This window comes from Callithrix jacchus, chromosome 9, assembly GCF_049354715.1.
Source record: "Callithrix jacchus isolate 240 chromosome 9, calJac240_pri, whole genome shotgun sequence".
Taxonomy (NCBI): Eukaryota; Metazoa; Chordata; class Mammalia; order Primates; family Cebidae; genus Callithrix; species Callithrix jacchus.
Window position 1 is genome coordinate 132,064,922 of NC_133510.1, and position 18,363 is coordinate 132,083,284.

At 47.4% G+C, this 18,363-nt stretch overlaps 1 protein-coding gene and 1 pseudogene across 8 annotated transcripts in view; one reads left to right on the forward strand and one right to left on the reverse strand.

Moving 5' to 3' along the window:
- GLT1D1 (glycosyltransferase 1 domain containing 1) overlaps window positions 1-18,363 on the forward strand; it is a 127,573-nt gene that overhangs the window by 78,106 nt on the left and 31,104 nt on the right. For 6 of the 7 annotated variants that reach the window (XM_035258175.3, XM_035258176.3, XM_035258180.3 and 3 more), the window contains 2 exons: window positions 9,033-9,076; window positions 10,642-10,762. The exons of the other annotated variant lie outside the window; for it this stretch is intronic. In XM_035258175.3, the coding sequence (XP_035114066.1) occupies window positions 9,033-9,076; window positions 10,642-10,762 (165 nt within the window). The remainder of the gene's footprint in view (window positions 1-9,032; window positions 9,077-10,641; window positions 10,763-18,363) is intronic. 7 annotated transcript variants of the gene reach the window in all.
- LOC144577700 (GTP:AMP phosphotransferase AK3, mitochondrial pseudogene) lies at window positions 8,192-11,491 on the reverse strand (annotated as a pseudogene). Its single transcript, XR_013522216.1, has one exon. The product of XR_013522216.1 is annotated as a GTP:AMP phosphotransferase AK3, mitochondrial pseudogene (transcript).

Genomic DNA, 18,363 nt, shown 5'->3' on the forward strand with positions numbered 1-18,363 from the left:
CGAGACCAGCCTGGCCCACATGGTGAAATCCTATCTCTACTAAAAACAGAAAATTCGCTGGGGGTGGTGGCACACTCCTGTAATCTGAGCTACTCAGAAGGCTGAGGCAAGGGAGTTGCTTGAAACCAGGAGGCGGAGGTTGCAGAGAGCCAGGATTGTCACCAGTCCAGCCCAGGTGACAGAGTGAGTCTCTGTCTTAAAAAAAAAAAGTAGAGTAGATGTTCTTAGATTGCCTAAAATGTTGCTGAGGCTGCATATGTTTTATTTATATTTATTTGTTTATGTATTTATTTGTAGAGACGGGATCTCACTATGTTTCTCAGGCTGGCCTAGAACGCCCATCCCCAAGCGGTCCTCCCACTTTAGCCTCCCAAGTCACTGGGACTGCAGGCTCGTGCCACCATGCCTAGCACTGTTTTAGTTTTTAGATGCCATACACATGTTTATTTTTGTGGTAATTCTTAGCAAGAACTTTTTTTAAAAGATGGGTCATAGTCCCGCACGAAATCATTCGATGCTAACTGCTGGCGAGACTCAGCTAGACCACAGCCACACGGCTATGTGGTAGAGTGATCACACGCGCGCCATAGACTGTGCATCCGGCTACCTGGGTGCACGTGACTTAGCTGCTCCATCCCTCAGATTATCCAGCGGTAAAATGGGGATGGCTAAGCTGTTCCTAGGCAGCACCCTGTGAGTGCTAAGGAAAACATATTTTCATGCTGATGTTTCCTTTCTGCGCTGACATGCTGAGACGCTGTTTTAGCTGCAGGATGGTTTGAGTATGGCTTTGGTTTTCTGTTAAAGCTTCTTTGATCTCTCGGTTCAACCATTTCAGCGGAGCGTATGGCCTCCGCTTGCAGGGGATTGTGCGTGGGTGCGTTCTCTGGTGCTCTTTGATGAGGAGTCAGGTATGAACATTTGGTTTGAGCATGGCAGCTTAATGACTTTCCACGACAACTTCTTATATCAAAGATTATTTCCCTTACGCCTGGGAGTTGAAACAATATATTTTGCTAGAAAATAAATAAGCTTGGAAGGAGGAAATGAGAATTTTCACTGTGGCTTGTGATGCTTTTGCCTTGTAAAATTTCATGACCTGTACTTTCATGAAATAAGAAGATCCACCCTTCTGTTTTTCTTTATCTTTCACTCCGTTCCACTTGGCCTCACTGAGAGATTGGAAAGTAAACTGATGCGGAAGGTAAACCCAGGAAAATTTAATGCACTTTTTAGTTTCAATTTGACAGATGCTGTTATGCCTTCAGTTAAGTTTTAGTTGAAGTGTTTTCGTGGGTCTTATAAAATTTGATTTTTTTCCTTGATAAATGATTTTTTTCCTAAATATTTATTATGAGAGCAGTGGCATGCTAATAAAACTAAAAACAAGAGAAATTTCTAACTAAAAATACTCATAAAATGTGCTTTTGAAAATTAATGTGTAGAGCCCAAAAAAGACTTTCGTTGAACCGTGTGCTTTTTCATGATAAGATGGTAGGGTTATAGGGTCGTTCAACTGTTTAGGATAATCTGAGCGAAAGGCATCAGAAATGGGAAGGGGAAAGGCAGGGTTTGCTGGAAATCATTCCTTTTGCAGAGAGCACAGAACTGTACGCAGGGCCCCGTGCCTGGCCTTGGGAGGGACGTGGAGATGAGTTGGGAAGAGAAGGTGGGCAAGTATCAAAAGAGGGTGGCCCCTCGAAGAGGTGTTACGACAGCCTGGGGCGGGGGTGTTCCTTCTGGACAGGGTGATCGGAAAGTGGCCCAGAGAGGGGCACTGCCTGCATCTCAGAGGATGGTTTTGGGGACAGAGGATGGCATTCCTGGTGAAGAAAATGCAGGGACACAGATAGACACTGATACGGTTTGCCTGTGTCCCCACCCAAATCTCATCGTGGATTGCAGTCCCATAATCTCCATGTGTCATGGGAGGGACCCAGTGGGAGGTCATTTAATCCTGGGGGTGGTTACCCTCATGCTGTTCTTGTGATAGTGAGTTAGTTCTTGAGATCTGATGGTTTTGTAAGGGACTTCCCCGCTTCGTTCTGTACTCCTCCTTGCTGCCATGTACAGAAGGACATGTTTGCTTCCCCTCCACTATGATTGTAAGTTTCCTGAGGCCTCCTCAGCCCACTGGAACTGTGAGTCAGTTCAGCCTCTTTCCTTTATAAATTATTCCATCTTGGATATGTCTTCATTAACAGTGTGAGAACAGACATGGATGGGGTGCACTGGGTAAATTAATAAGTAGATAGGCTTTCCATAATCTGCATAAGCTTATGAGCTGTATTTGATGAAATACTTTAACAGAAAGCAGAGAGGCAGCGGAGCATGATTTTACAAATCCAGCCCCTGGCAGCCTGAATGTGCCCCTGGCTCTGCAGCTTTCTAGCTGTGAGACCCTGCTTGACCTGTAGAACCTCTCTGAGCTTCAGTGTCTTCATGTGTAAAGGCGGGTATTGATAACCAGGTTGTTGGAAGAAGTGAGCTAATGCAGGTAAAGGACTTAGCACATGTTCTGCACAGAGTAGGTGCCGAGAAGAATTAACTATTAGTAGCAACAACAGCATTAAACAAAAACGTGGACGGCTATGAATTTTTCTCTTGAAATAGATTTCTAGGAATAATTTTAAATTTTCTTATGCATCCAAACTTGCAGAAAGCTAACAGCAAATTTTCAGTGACGTAATGACCTCGGGGATGTCAACAGGCTTCACGTTACCAATCCTTTGGGTTAAATCTCAGGCTTTCTGGTCATCTGCAGGATCTGAGGTTTAATACCCACACCTGAAACATCTCGTTGCCAGAAGAAACCGAAATAAAGTTTCTAGGAAGCAGCCTTGTTTCAGTCAGTGTTATAAACTGCTGGGATATCCTCATGTTCTTTAAACCAGCCTGGTTTGTAATTCATAATGCCTACTGGTAAAGTGTAAACGGGAATAGAGATCGAATACACCTTCACTCCCGCGCACCAGGAGAAGCAGCGGGGAAGAAACGGCAGGCACGGCATTAGCAAAATGTGTTAGACCCTCTGCTTGTACTTTGAAGGAATGTTTAGAATTTTGTGTTACACTTGCATAATTTTAGGAATTTTTTCAGCACTTTAAAATTATATTCATTGTTGGAAACGCCAGGAGAGGCAAGGGTGTGGGTTGTTTTGTGGAAGACTTTGCTGTTGGATTCGCCGATATGGCTGTGTAGATAACTGCCACCGCAGCTTTGTCCTGAGTGGGCTGGAGCAGGTGAGACAGCACCCTAGGAAGGTCCTCTCAGCACCTCGGTAAGCAAACTCACCTGAGGCCGGGTTGTTGCAGAAGACAGTCATGTCATGGCCAGGTTTCTGGTGGTCAGGAGTGTGGCTGCTGCCTCTGGGAGCCCAGGAGTTCCTTTCAGGCAATCAGGGGGCTTCTCTACCTCCCAGTTCTGGAATGTTCAGAAGTCTGGCAGTGTTACTTAATCTCAAATGTGTGAGTAATTTGAAAAGTACACATCTGAGCTTGGGTGTGATGGCTAACGCCTGTAATCCCAGCACGTTGAGAGGCCAAGGTGGGCAGATGACTTAAGGTCAGGAGTTGGAGACCAGCCTGGCCAATATGGTGAAACCCCATCTCTACTACTTAAAAAAAAAAAAAGAAAGTATGCATTTGAGATTAAGCTCAGCCAGGCACCGTGGCTCATGCTTGTAATCTCAGCACTTTGGGAGGCCAAGGCTGGAGGATCACTTGAGCTCAGGAGTTCAAGACCAGCCTGGGCCACATAGTGAGACCCTGTATTAAAAGAACTACCAGACACTGGGTAATTTATAAAGAAAATAGGTTTAATTGGCTCAGGTTCCTCAGGCCGTATGAGAAGCATGCCGGGGAATGCCTCAGGAAACCTGTAATCATAGCGGACGGCGATGGGGAAGTAAGCATGTCTTACCTGCCTGGGTGAGGAGGAAGAGCGGAGCGGAGGTGCCACACCCCTTCAGACGGCCAGATCTCCCGAGAGCTCCACCCCGATACAGCACTAGGTGGGCAGCACTGAACTGTTAGAAACCACCCCAGGGTCCAGTCACCTCCTGCCAGGCCTCATCGCAAACACTGGGGATTACGATTTAACAGGCAATTTGGAGGGGACACGGACCCAAAGCAAGTCAGATCCCACTTCCAATACATACATATGTACACATATCTATGTGTAGGTATATATGTATGTGTGTGTATATACATGAATGTGCATATATGTATATATACACAGAAATTACATATTATATATTATACACATATAATATATGTGAGATTAGCTCCTGGAGCTAATATATATTTTGTATTGGTGATGCCATCTGTAGCTCTCACTGTTACTCTAGCATTTTTCTCATGAGACTTTGACATTAGGCTTTGTTCTTCTGCAGCAGGTATAGCAGTTACTATGTCCCGGGCACCGTTCTAACTAAGCCCTTCATGTCGTCTAAGTCATTTACCCCTCCGAGCAGTCCCAAGGTGCTCGAGTTCCCATTGGACAGATGAGCAGGCTGACAGGCAGGGACGTCCGCAAAGGTGCATGAGGCCAGTTTGGTGCCTGGGGGGCCTTGACCCTGGGCCTCCGTGTCCAGAGTCCCCTCAGTCTGGGGCCTCCACACATCCACTACGAGTTTGCTCACAAACCTGTGGCCTGTCATAGAGGAGGGATACATTAGAACACGTTGCCATTACTTTTTGCGTGAAGTCAACAAGCGTGTTATTAGTCTTCAGGGATGCAACGGGACGGAACACAGTCCCTGCCCCAAAGCACGTGTTCCTTCCAGGCGTGAAGCAGGAGTCAAGTTCCGACTGGCGGATGTTAGGTTGTGGCTAATGAAAAGGTGAAGGGGAGAAAGGAAGCAAAGCACACTGCCATGTGTGTACCTACGCAACTGTCTTGCATGTTCTGCACGTGTACCCCAAAACCTAAAATGCAATAAAAAATAAAAAATAAAAAACAAATAAATAGACACACACACACACACACACAAAGTTGAGATGGAGTTCACATGCCGCGAAATTCACCATTTTAGAGTGCACGACCCAGTGACTTTTAGACTATTCACAAAGTTGTCAACCATCACACCTATCTCATTCCTGATTATTTTTCTCACCCCAAAAGGAGACCCTCTATCCATTTAGCAGTCACTTCCCATTTCCCCCCCACCCCAATAGCTCCTAATTAGATCCCAAGCAACCCCCAGGTAACCGCTGGTCTACTTTCTGTCTCTATGATTTGCCCGCTCTGGCATTCCCTGTAAATGGAATCGTGGACTCTGGGGTATTTCCCATCCGGTGTAATTCACGTGGCATCGTGTTTTCAAAGCTCACCCTTGCTGTAGCCTCAGTCAGTACATCCTTGTCATGGCCGAGTGGCACTCCTTTGTGTGGATAGGCACGTCATGTTTACTCATTCATCAGCTGCTGGACACGTCCTTGCCTTTCAAACTGTTTCTACGAAGTCATCCTGTTAAAAATACTTTATATGGTCCGATCCTTGGTCACAGATTTACTAAGGATTCTAACCTATTCTGCCTGAAGGTTTTTATGACAGAATCCTTCTGCATCATTCAGGCAAAACGTTCACCGCAATGTTGGGTTGCTGTCAGACTGTCCCCTTTCTGGAAACGACTCTGTCTCAAGACCTTAAGTTGGCTGAAGGGTTCTCCCTTGCCACACTCGGGTGTACCTTCGTAGGCTCCTAAGCAGAGCCTATATGTATTCTTTGAAACATTCTCTCTCCTTTATCTCTCTCTCTTTTTTTTTTTTTTGAGACAGAGTCTCTGTCACCCAGGCTGGAATGCAATGGTGCGATCTCAGCTCACTGCAACCTCCCCTCCTGGCTTCAAGAGATGATTCTTCCGCTTCAGCTTCCTGAGCAGCTGTGGTTACAGGTGTGCGCCACCATGCCCAGCTAAAAATTTTTGTATTTTTAGTAGAGACAGGCTTTCACCATGTTTGTTGGCCAGGCTGGTCTCGAACTCCTGGTCAGGTGATCCACCCTCCTTGGGTGTCCCAAAGTGCTGGGATTTCAGGCATGAGCCACTGTGCCTGCTCTCTCTTTTTAGTGTTTTACTATGATTGTTTTTATTATTTAATAGCTGTGTTCATAGTACCATTTCCTACTTATTTTTTTCCCACTCTGAATTGTTGAGTCTGGCTCTGCTGCCATTAGTTGTGATTCCCTGGAGACTGAGCCTCATTTCAGGCTTTTGCTAACATTTATCTTTATTTATTCATTGGACTGTTTTAAGATCATTTGTTAGAACACAGTCTTTCAGAAGCCACTGAGGCATCGGGCAGCAGAAAGGAAGCTGGGATAGAGCAGGCCCTGTGAAGGACCAAGGACAGAGTGACAGCTACAGGCCAATGGATGCCTGATAACCTAATGATAATCCATAAGTGTGGTTTTTAGAAAGCACATAAGATTCACATTCAAATCAGGCATTATAGAAAGTTTTATAAAGAAAAGTGTTTACTATAATTCTTTTTAAAAACCTTGGTTCATCTTGAAAGATCAACGAATTTTTAAAATATCAGAAGAAAAGGAAAATAAAATTCCCCCACCCCCCAATACATAAGAACCACTTACTGGCACTTGTATTTTAAGTACCCGGGAAAAAACGGAGCAGATTTTTAAAGGCAGTTCATAGCAGCTTGTACGAGGGCTTGCTTCATTTGATTTGGCACCAAGTAAAGCCACAGTGCAGACGCCCTGGAAGACGTAATCGCGGTTTTCCTCCGCCTCTCGAATGCCCCACCCCTCCTACCAGGCCACACAGCACACCAGCAGCCATCCTTGTTGCCCCACGAAGGAATCACCTTCGATTCCGATTTTTAAATGGCCGCTCAGATGACACCAGTAGAGTTCTCTCTCCTTAAAAGAAGGTGGCTGGCAGTGAATGCTAACAGGTATCGATTTCTTTGATCAGAAACAAAGGACTCCTTCAGGAAACTCACTCACTTTCCTGGTCCCTGTTAACGTGTCATGTAAATTCTTTTCATTGACACACCTGTTTACACATTATGATGGATTGCTGTTTATGCCAAGAGAGCATTTCCCAGGCAGGCCTCATCTGTTTACCACCGACAGAGTATGCTGACTGTTTTTACATAGTACCAGGGCTTTTCTCTTTTTCCCATTTTTTTTTTTTTTTTAGTGGGGGATGGGGCTGTAACTTGGTATTTATCAGGGCAGATCCTACATTTGGATTAAAAAGAGAAACCAGCAGGTAGACCCTAAAACACATTTCTTAACCGGAGTCACATCTAAAAACATATAGACTTTAATTACACTTTGTCGAAAATTCATTCAACTTTGGTGCTTGTCCAATGACAAATGATGTCAATTTCTGACATAAATCATAACCCTCAGTACATATCTATTTTCAAAGGAAACAAGTCATCTTAAAGTAATATTTTTCTATATATTGATACGTTTTTATAGCAAATTGAAAATTCTGAGTCAACTGAAAGTATGCTTAACAACAAAATAAATACAGCATATATGGCTAGCATCTACATTTCTTAGTGTAAAGGCAGCCGTGACTTTGTGTCTTACAACAAATCTGTTCGTTCTGGAATATTACATAATGTCTCCCCATGTTCCGCAGTGCTGGAAATGTCTTTTTTGCCATCAATCTATGAAAAAATTGCCAATCACGTATTTTCCCCAAATGACATGTAACTTTTTACAGCTTTTCCAGAAAAATATGGAAACTTTTTCAACCACTTATTAACTGAACAAAAAGATTACTACCAAATGCTCTCTCAATTTTGCTCTAATAGATGTTTTAAAAGTTCAGACATTGCTGACGTTTTTGAGGATAGCTGCATAAAACACACTAGATGATTCCAAAGGAAGAATCTTGGTATCGAACTCATTTAGCACATCCTTAGTATCCAGAAGAAAATCAGAAGAAAAAAAGTAATGTAATTTTCAAAGATTCATACATACTGGAAGTCTTAGGAAAAGTAGCTTCTAAATGCAAGGACTGAGAGGTTTGCCCATCTACTGCCTTCCTTTTTTTTCTTTTTTTTTTTGAGATGGAGTCTTGCTCTGTCACCCAGGCTGGAGTGCAATGGGATCTCAGCTCACTGCAACCTCCACCTCCTGGGTTCAAGAGATTCTGCTGCCTCAGCCTCCCAAGTAGCTGGGATTATAGGCGCATACCACCACACTCAGCTAATTTTTGTATTTTTAGTAGAGGTAGGGTTTCACCATGTTGGCCAGGCTGGTCTCAAACTCCTGACCTTGTGATCCGCCTGCCTCAGCCTCCCAAAGTGCTGGGATTACAGGCGTAAGCCACTGTGTCTGGCCTGCCTAACTATTAATCGTTGCACACATTTCTCCTCATGGAGTAACGGAAGCTTTTTGGCTTGTTTGTGGAACTTTAGTTTGTAGGAAAGCATGTAAATAGGGCCAAATCTTGTTTCCATTCCGGAGAATGTTTCCAACCTGCTTTTGTTCTGATAATATTTCAGAACTGGATTTGTTTGGCTTCAGAGCCTTCAGTCTGTTGATAACCGTCTCTGGCTTACCATCCCCATGCTGAAAGAGAGGCTCCATAGTCAGATCATCAGTGCCCACAGTTTTGAGAGGGTTGAATTCAGTGTTGCAGACTAGGCCACTGGGGGATGTGTCCAGCAAGCAGTAAGGCCTCATTTAATGACCTCAAAGCGGACATGCAGGTTAATCACTGTGATAATCTGAGAAGCTCTATCTAGGGCTTCTGCCTGTGGAAGTGTCCTTGGAAAACCATCCAACATCCGGCTACACTGTGAGATTTTTCAGCCCATGAAGGGCCTGCTGAGTCATGAATCATCTGGGATGAGTGCACCTTGGTCAATGAAAGCCTTGGCTGACACACCAGTTTCTCAGCACAACAGCCTGTTGTACCGAGCAGGTCCCGGCTGAAGAGGTGCTTCAGCTCCAAGTGTCAGGCAGCCACCGATGCCCCCAGGGCCGCAGACCGAGGCCCGTGCTTCCAGCAGGCGGCAACCGCAAAGTTTATCTTTGTCTCTTTTCAGGTCGATCCAGTGTTTACAAGGGAAGTAAAAGCCAAAGTGAAAAGGTAAGAGTTGGTGGAGACCAGACATGCGGCCGAACAGGAAACCTGAGTGTCCCCTAAGTGACCTTAACCTTCATTCGAACAGTCCCAGGCACTGTTCCAAGCAGTTTACGGGTGTTTCCTCATCCATCCTCCCAGCCGGCCCCGTGGCATCCCAGGCACTACCATCTGCCCAGGGAAATGCCAGTAGAAACCACTCTGTGATTATAATTAGTAACTGATCAAACTGGCCAAATGGAAAGCTTTAAACTCTCAAGGGTTTGGAAGAATGCAGGAGTACCAGTGTTTGTCACTGCCTGCCTGCAGAGCACTTTGTTGGTATCGTGGTGATGAGCTGCATTTGTCTGCCAGGAACCCAACAGCACAGGCTCACAGAGTGAGCTTTCATTGCTCACATCAACAAGTCTGAGGGTGGTCAGCCATGGAGCAACATGGAAGCTTCCCTGAGACTTTGGGGATCTGGCTTTTGTCTCTGTCCAGCCTTCCTTCGCCCGTGGCTCCAGAGCTGCATCATCAGTCTGCGTTTTAAGTGGGGCGATGGGAATGAGCAGAGCCAGAAAGTCGTGGGTCTCATTTGGGTCAGTCCCCTGTAAAGTGGTGTCCCCACAGCCCCTCAGGATTCCGGCCAGATCACATTGGCTATGCCAACCGCAAAGGGCACTGACAATGACTGGTTTTTCCCATCTCTAATCAGGGACCTTTAGATCGTTCCCCGGTGCAGACGCATGTGTGTAAAAGTATCACCCACTCAGGGAAGGGACGCGGGGCAGGGCCGTGAGAGTGGTGGCCAGTGGCAGGAACGAGGAAGATCAAAGAAAGGCACAGATTGACATTACGTGGTGAAAAAAATAGAACAAGGCAAAATGTCTGTGACAAAATAGCTGTCAGTGCTGTGTGCTGGGACAGGGCTTTTGTTACATTATCATCTCTACTTACTATTTCTATTTCCATTCCTTTTTTTTTTTTTTTGAGACCAAGTTTTGCTCTGTTGCCTAGGCTGGAGTGCAGTGTGGCACGGTGTTGGCTCACTGCAGCCTCCGCCTTCTGGGTTCAAGCAATTCTCCTGCCTCAGCCTCCTGAGTAGCTGGGATTGCAGACGAGCGCCACCATGCCCAGCTAATTTTTGTATTTTTAGTAGAGATGGGGTTTTACCATGTTGGTCAGGCTGGTCTCGAACTCCTGACCTTGTGATCCACCTGCCTTGGCCTCCCAAAGTGCTGGGATTACAGGCTTGAGCCACCGCGCTCGGCCCAGAAAAACTTTTTCTAAATCAAACAGAGAAAATGGCAGAAACCTTATCTCTGACTCCTGTAGTCCTTGAGAGCAGGTGTCTTTGTTGAGCATACTGAAAACAAGAACAGACATGTTAAACAGCTCCCTCCCCTACTCGTCAGGGACATGAGCGACGAGGGTTTCTACCCCAGTATTGCTCTCCTGGTGAACGCTTTGTCAGCAGTGCTTACTTGTTGATCCAGAGTGTTTCACCCAGATTGTCCTGTCTCCTCCTCCCAACTGCTGCTCAGGAGCTTCCTGGGATTAGAGCCACCCCCTGCTTCGTGTTTTCTCAGGGCTGCTGGGGTACGACTGATCGGAGAGATGCCTCAAGGCGACCTGCACGCCGCGGTGAAGAACTGCTTCGCGGTGGTGAACAGCTCGGTCTCTGAAGGCATGTCAGCCGCAATTTTGGAGGTAATTATGTAACTTGAGTACTGAAAGTGGGCGGATGAAATTGTCCATCACTCCCTTTCTTATTTAGGGAGGTGACGTCTTTGTCCATAACATTCTGCACTTCTGAAAGCTGGAAGAGCCGAGCAGCATACCCGTTGGAGTTCAGAAGTACGTTTGAAGTTCTATCTGGAGGTTTAAAAATACCGTTTCTTTTCGCATCGCCATTTCTCCTTGCTGGCTACGACGTACAGTGAAACTGGGATGGCATCGCCTCTCTGACCGTCTAACTGTCTCTGACAGGAAGCCAGCTAAGGTCACAAAAGTTTGGGAAACAGGATGAAGGTGTTTCTGCAGGAAGCCTCCTTTTACTTGATCTTTTCTCTATCTTTTCATATGTTCTGTAATTCCAGAATTTAAGGGAGAAGAAAGGACTAGACTTCACTGGTGGCAGGAGATGGAGGCAGGGTAGCCATCAGAGATGACAGGGTGGCATGGGGGCCAGGGTGGATCTAACCTCTTCATCCGGCAGTCAGCTCCATTAAATTGCTCCATTTTTTTTTTCGACAAAATATGTCTATCCCAGCACCACTCTGCAGTCCACCACCAGAGTATCTGTGTTTGCAGGACCGAGTCCGGAGTGGGGAGGCGGTGCTCTTGAAACCCGGGCAGGCTCTGGCTGGGCTGCATCCCCCGGAGTGGGGACGCGGTGCTCTTGAAACCCGGGCAGGCTCTAGCTGGGCTGCACCCCCCAGAGTGGGGAGGCGGAGCTCTTGAAACCCGGGCAGGCTCTAGCTGGGCTGCACCCCCCAGAGTGGGGAGGCGGTGCTCTTGAAACCCGGGCAGGCTCTGGCTGGGCTGCACCCCCCAGAGTGGGGAGGCGGTGCTCTTGAAACCCGGGCAGGCTCTGGCTGGGCTGCACCCCCCAGAGTGGGGAGGCGGTGCTCTTGAAACCCGGGCAGGCTCTGGCTGGGCTGCACCCCCCAGAGTGGGGAGGCGGTGCTCTTGAAACCCCGGGCAGGTTCTGGCTGAGCTGCACCCCCCAGAGTGGGAAGGTGGTGCTCTTGAAACCCGGGCAGGCTCTGGCTGGGCTGCACCCCCCAGAGTGGGGAGGTGGTGCTCTTGAAACCCGGGAAGGCTCTAGCTGGGCTGCACCCCCTCTTCTGTAAAAGGTCCTTGCAGCCCTCACATACCCTTTGCAACGGGACCACCCACAACATCTCTTCTCCTCCTTGAGACTCTTTTGACATGGGGTATCTCACCATTATCTCCGCTGCTTGAATTTAGGTCCTCAAGAGAATCAGCAGCACGTGTCTAACAGAAAAAGACGTTCCTTCTCTTGTTTTGTAGTTGGTTCATTGCCTCCAGGGCTCCCGAAGAATGAGCCCAGAAAAGGGCAGGCTCGGCCTGCTCAGGCCAACGCCAGCCTTTGGCCCCGGCTTTTCCTCACGCGATTAAAGCAGCAGGTACCGCGTGCGTGGTACCCGCCATGGGCCTCAGCACGCACACCGCACACCACAGGCACGGCGTGAGCATGTGTGGATGGCATGTGGGAAAGCCTGTTCTCCTGTCAAAAGGAAAACATTTGGCCAGTGCTTCCCCAGATCTTTTATCCAGGTTCCCTGTGTTCTTTCTGTAGACCTGGACTTCTTCTTTCAGTGTCTACTTAGATTAATGCTGTTACTTGGTCATACGTCTTTGGGATATCCATGATTCCCCTTAGATACCAGTTGAATGTACTGAACTTATGACAAAAGTTAAGGTCTGCAAACCTTAGGGGTCCAGAGAGAACATGGTAAAGAAAGTAAGAAAAAAATCCTCTCCCTACATTTAAGAAATGAATGGCATTGTGTGCATAATCTTTTCCCTTAGCGTGGCGTCATTTCAAACCAAAAAACACAGGGGGAGACGATAGACGCCGTACGTCCATGCCCAGGAATCTGCCGTTAGGTGCTTTCAGAGCGCAGAGTGTGCGTTTGTGACGTGGCCATCCTCAGCCAGATGTCAGCACCTCAGCTCCTGGGTCGCCGTTAGTATTAACCTTCACCGTCCTTTCAAATCGGCTCCAACTGCAGTCCTGGGGCAGGACATTTTATTCGTCATGTTAACGTGAAAAGGGCGTATGCTTATGGTACCAGTATTTCAGCTATTGCTGAGGTGCTCCTTTGTAGGTAAATATACCTTTTTTCAACTTCTTAAGGTAGAGCGGAGTTGGGCAGTGATTTTGTAACCAGCAGGCGTAGCATTTCACTGCGGATGAATCGCTGTCAAACCTCATTTACTTCAGAGCAACGGAGGCTGTTAGCAATTCTGACGGCTTTAAAATGTTGATGTTGTGTTCCTTTTGCAAACTCCAAAATAACCTTCAGGCGAAGGGTTTTGAATGAAACTGATTTTAGAGGAGTGGTAAGGGTGCATTTCATTAGAATCAATTCAGATAGCCCAAGTGTTTAATCATGGAGTAAGTGCCTATCACTTTTGAAGGAAGTGATCTTTTGACCTTTCAGAATTAGCTGTGACATGACATAAAAGTCCCATTTGCAGAAACACATTTTTTACTGATGAACTCCAAAAATCAAACTTTGGCTGGATGCGTGGGCAGTGGGGTGAACACTTCTACAACTAAGCGATTGTTTCCAGTTTTGAGCTTTTCTGTGGATTGAATCCTGCAGAGAATTACATTAAAACTATATAAACAATTATTTGCTTATCCCGGCCTTCCTGGTTAGGCTCTTTACCCAGCCCTAGAACACACACACGCATGTGCACAGGCACACACACAGGCACACACATGCATGCACACAAATGCACCCACAGATGCACGCACACACAGGTGCACACATGCACACACAGGCACACACACACAGGCACACACATGCACCCACATGCACACACAGGCACCCACAGATGCATACACCCACAGGTGCACACATGCACACACATGCATCCACAGATGCACACATACATGCACACACAGGCACACATGCACTCATAGTTGCATGCACACACATGTGCATACACACGCACACACAATGTATATGCACACATGCTCTGCCTGAGAGAGAAGAAGCCCATCTTCTAAAGCAGAAAGGAGCACCTGCAGGAAGCAGATGGTTCCCAGCCTCTTGGCTTCCAGACTCCAGCCCCAGTAATTGAAGCAGGATGTGAGGGCATTTAAAGGCAGCTGCGACTGTGTGTCACTTTACCCTCGACTAGTTTGCAAGCATGTGTGCGGTCACAGCCGTGCGCTGCCTTTCCCACTGTGAAAAGCAAAGGGCCTCTTGAGTTTTCATCGTGAGGAAGATGCTGCCGGCATGTCTGTGGGATGGGCAGCTGTAGGGAGTTGGGGTGTTGTCCCAGGTGGCAGAATACAGCTAATTCCGAAAGGTCACTTCCTTCCAAAGTGATAGGCACTTATTCCATGATTGAACACTTTGGTTATCTGAATTGATTCTAATCAACTTACTGCATCAGAGTTGTACCCAAAATGCCATTGGCCCCCATTGAGAATCACCTTAACCCCAGTGATGTCAGATCCGAATGTGCTGTGGGCATGTCCAGCCCGGCTCTGTTGCCACAAGACAAGCAATGCTGGTTTGAGTTGACAGATGCTCAGAAAAGACCGTTAAAATGCAAGCCAGCCTCTCTGCAGGAAAATCTAGACATAGCGGTTTCCAGCCGCAGGTGTGCGTCAGATTTACCTTAAAGCTTAAAACACCATAAACACAGGTGATGGTGCCCACCCCTGACAACTGGGGCCTCACTTGTTTTGTGGTGGGGCCTGGCTGCTGAGTTTCTTAAAACTGTTCTGCAGGGTGGAATGGAGGCAGTGTCTCTGTAAACTTTGTCAGCTCTGCTGAAAATGGTGTGTTAGCCACAAAGCCTTTTACAAAGAGTCTCCTGTGAAGTTTCCCTCTGCCTGCTAAGTGCTTGGAGAGGTCATCTGGGGAAAACAAGAGATCAAGTGAGTTCTCATAGGAGCAGAGTGTAGAAAGGTGGGGAGCAGAGGCTGGGGTCACGGGGCATGGGGAGATGTTGGAGGAGGACCTGAACTCTCAGGAGAAGTAAGTTCAAGGGATCTGCATTGCAGGCCATGGAGACTACAGTTAACAACAATAGATTTATCCTTGGAAATTGCTAAGAGTAGGTCTCAGCTGTTCTCACCATGAAAAACAAGTATGACGTAACACATATGTTAATTAGCTAGATTTAGCCATTCCGCAGGGTGGATGTGTATCAAAACATCATGTTGTGGCCGTGCACGGTGGCTCACCCCTGTAATGCCAGCACTTTGGGAGGCCAAGGAGGGTGGATCACCTGAGGTCAGGAGTTCGAGACCAGCCTGGCCAACATGGTGAAACTCTGTCTCTACTTAAGATACAAAAATTAGCTGGGTGTGGTGGCGGATGCCTGTAATCCCAGCTATTCAGGAGGCTGAGGCAGGAGCATTGTTGGAACCTGGAAGGAGGAGGTTGGAGTGAGCTGAGGTAGCACAGCTGCACTCCAGCCCAGGTGACATGTTGTACACTGTAAATGTAGATGATTTTTACTTGCCAGTTAATTTCTTTTTTTAATCAAGTGAGTTCAGACAAAAAGAGGTGTCAGGTGCATCTTGGATCCTGACATTTCACTCGTCGTAGTCCCAGAGTGGGGTCCCTGACACTGGCTCTGAACCGCTCTCCTCCCAAGCCTGTGAGTCACGCACCACGGTGCCCCTCGCTCTGGACTCACGGAGGCGTTCTGAGGGTGAGCGCACTCACCTGTGTGTGCCGTCTGCCAGGCACCGCCCGTCTTCCTCCTGGTCGGGCCCAGCTGCACACCATTGCCATTTTCCAGGAGCTCCTCTCTCCTCAAGGCGTGTTCTTTGTTGAAGGGACATCGTGTTGGTTTCTCGAGAGGTGACTTCGGAACTAGTGTTCTGTAAATGTGCTGCCCTCAGATCCCGCTGAACTGTCTTCCCCCTCTGTTCATTTCACAGCGTCATGAGCGGGTTGTGTTGCGTCCTTTCGTTGAACCGTGGTTTTCTGTGGAGGCAGAGCCGTGCCCTCTGCAGTGTTGAATCCTCCCTGGTGTCTCCGCTTGCGTTGTGGACTGTCAGATGGGATGAGTGTGCTCATGCCTCTGCCATTCAGCAGAAATGTGTAGCGTGCCAGGCCTGCCAGGCCCTGAAGAGGCTGCAGCAGGCAGACGCTAAAGGGCCTTGGTTGCATGGAACCTGTGTCGGAACCCGTGTCCTTCTGAGGGACAGAAAGAAGGACTGGAAGACAGGCAGGAAGCAGGCAAATGGAAGAGTGATCAGAGAGCATTAGGACATGGTATGTGCTCAAGAGGAAATGCAGCAGCTCGATGTGACAGCAGACGGCCCAGGGTGTGCTCAGTGCAGGCTCCGTGGGTGTCAGGGGCTGAACTGTGACCCTCCCCAAATGTCTCTGTTGAAGTCCTCAGAAAGGGAATGTACTTGGAGATTGAGGTAATCAAATTAGAGTGAAGTTCCTGTGGGGAGGGAGGAGGGTGTGGGGGTGGCTAATCCAGTATGACAGGCATCATTATCAGAAAGGGAAAGTTCTTTTTTTTTCTGAGACGGAGTCTTGCTCTGTTGCCCACGCTGGAGTGCAGTGGCACATTCTTGGCTCACTGCAGCTTCTGCCTCCCTGGTTCAAGCGGTTCTTATGCCTCAGCCTCCCGAGTAGCTGGGACCACAGGGGTGCACCACCATGCACAGCTAATTTTCTTTGTATTTCTAGTAGAGGCAGGGTTTCACCATGTTGGCCTGGCTGTTCTTGAACTCCTGGCCTCAAGTGATCCTCCCACCTCAGCCTCCCGAAATGCTGGGATTACAGGCATGAGCCGCCGCACTTGGCTGATACTGAGCATCTTTCCATATGCTTATTGCCCTATTTATATCTTCTCTGAAGAAGAAGTATCTAGTCACACCCCACTCTTTAACTGTGTTCTCCTATCATAGCTGAGTTGTAAGAGTTCTTTATAGATACAAGTCTCCTATCAGCCTATCAGATACGTATTTTCTAAATAGTTCCTCCCGTTCTGCAGGTCGTCTTTTCACTTTCTTAGTGGTTTCCAGTGAAGTTCAAAAGTGTTTAATTTTAATTTATTTTTATCATTTTATTTTTTGTAGAAACAGGAGCTCACAATATTGCCTGGGCTGGCCTCCAGCAATGTTCTGCCTCATCCTCCCAAAGTGCGGGGATTATCGGCATGAACCACTGCGCCCAGCTCAGTTTTTAGCTCTGATGAAGTCCAGTCTAACCATTTTCTTGTTGTTGCTTGCGTTGTTGATGCCATAGGTAAGAAAGCTTTCCCTAACCCACAATCTTAAAGGCTTAATCCTGTATTTCCTTCTAAGAATTGCATGGTTGTAATTCTTACCTTACGTCTGTGATCCATTTTGAGTGAGTTTTGTATGCGTGGAGTGAGGAAGGGGCCCAAATTCCAAATTCCTTCCTTCTTCAGCATATGCATACTAACAATGACTAATAGAGCTTTTTTTTTTTCCCTCTGAAACAGAGTCTCACTTTTGTTGCCCAGGCTGGAGTGCAGTGTGCAGCCTAGACTCACTGCAACCTCCACCTCCTGGACAAGGGATTCTTGTACCTCAGCCTCCCAAGTAGCTGGGATTACAGGTGTGTAGCACCATGCCCGGCTAAATTTTATGTTTTTAGTAGACCTGGGGTTTCACCATGTTGGCCAGGTTGGTCTCGAACTCCTGACCTTAGGTGATCTGCCTGCCTTGGCCTCCCAAAGTGCTGGGATTACAAGCGTGAGCCACCACACCCAGCCTAATATAACTTTAATGTAATTTCAATTTACTTTATCTCGAGGTCTAGTTCTAAGGTCACCTGTTTTTTAGTTGGGATTTGTGGGTTTAGAGTGCGCTCTCAAGACCTGGGATGGGTCACTGTGCTCTGTAAAACTTACTGAGTCAGGTAGGGGGCCATCTGCTGCCGCGATGTCATTCGCAGTGACAGATGTGCCCGGAGACAGATCTAAAGTCTGTAGGATTAAGGCATGTAATCCGGACAAGCACGGTGGCTCGCACATGTAAGTCAACAGTTTAATCCGGACAAGCGCGGTGGCTCGCACCTGTAATTCAACAGTTTAATCTGGACAAGCACGGTGGCTCGCACCTGTAATTCAACAGTTGTTTAATCCGGACAAGCACGGTGGCTCGCACCTGTAATTCAACAGTTGTTTAATCCGGACAAGCACGGTGGCTCGCACCTGTAATTCAACAGTTGTTTAATCCGGACAAGCACGGTGGCTCGCACCTGTAATTCAACAGTTTAATCCGGACAAGCACGGTGGCTTGCCCCTGTAATTCAACAGTTTAATCTGGACAAGCACGGTGGCTCACACCTGTAATTCAACAGTTGTTTAATCCAGACAAGCACGGTGGCTCGCACCTGTAATTCAACAGTTTAATCTGGACAAGCACGGTGGCTCGCCCCTGTAATTCAACAGTTTAATCTGGACAAGCACAGTGGCTCACACCTGTAATTCAACAGTTGTTTAATCCAGACAAGCACGGTGGCTCGCACCTGTAATTCAACAGTTTAATCTGGACAAGCACGGTGGCTCGCCCCTGTAATTCAACAGTTTAATCCGGA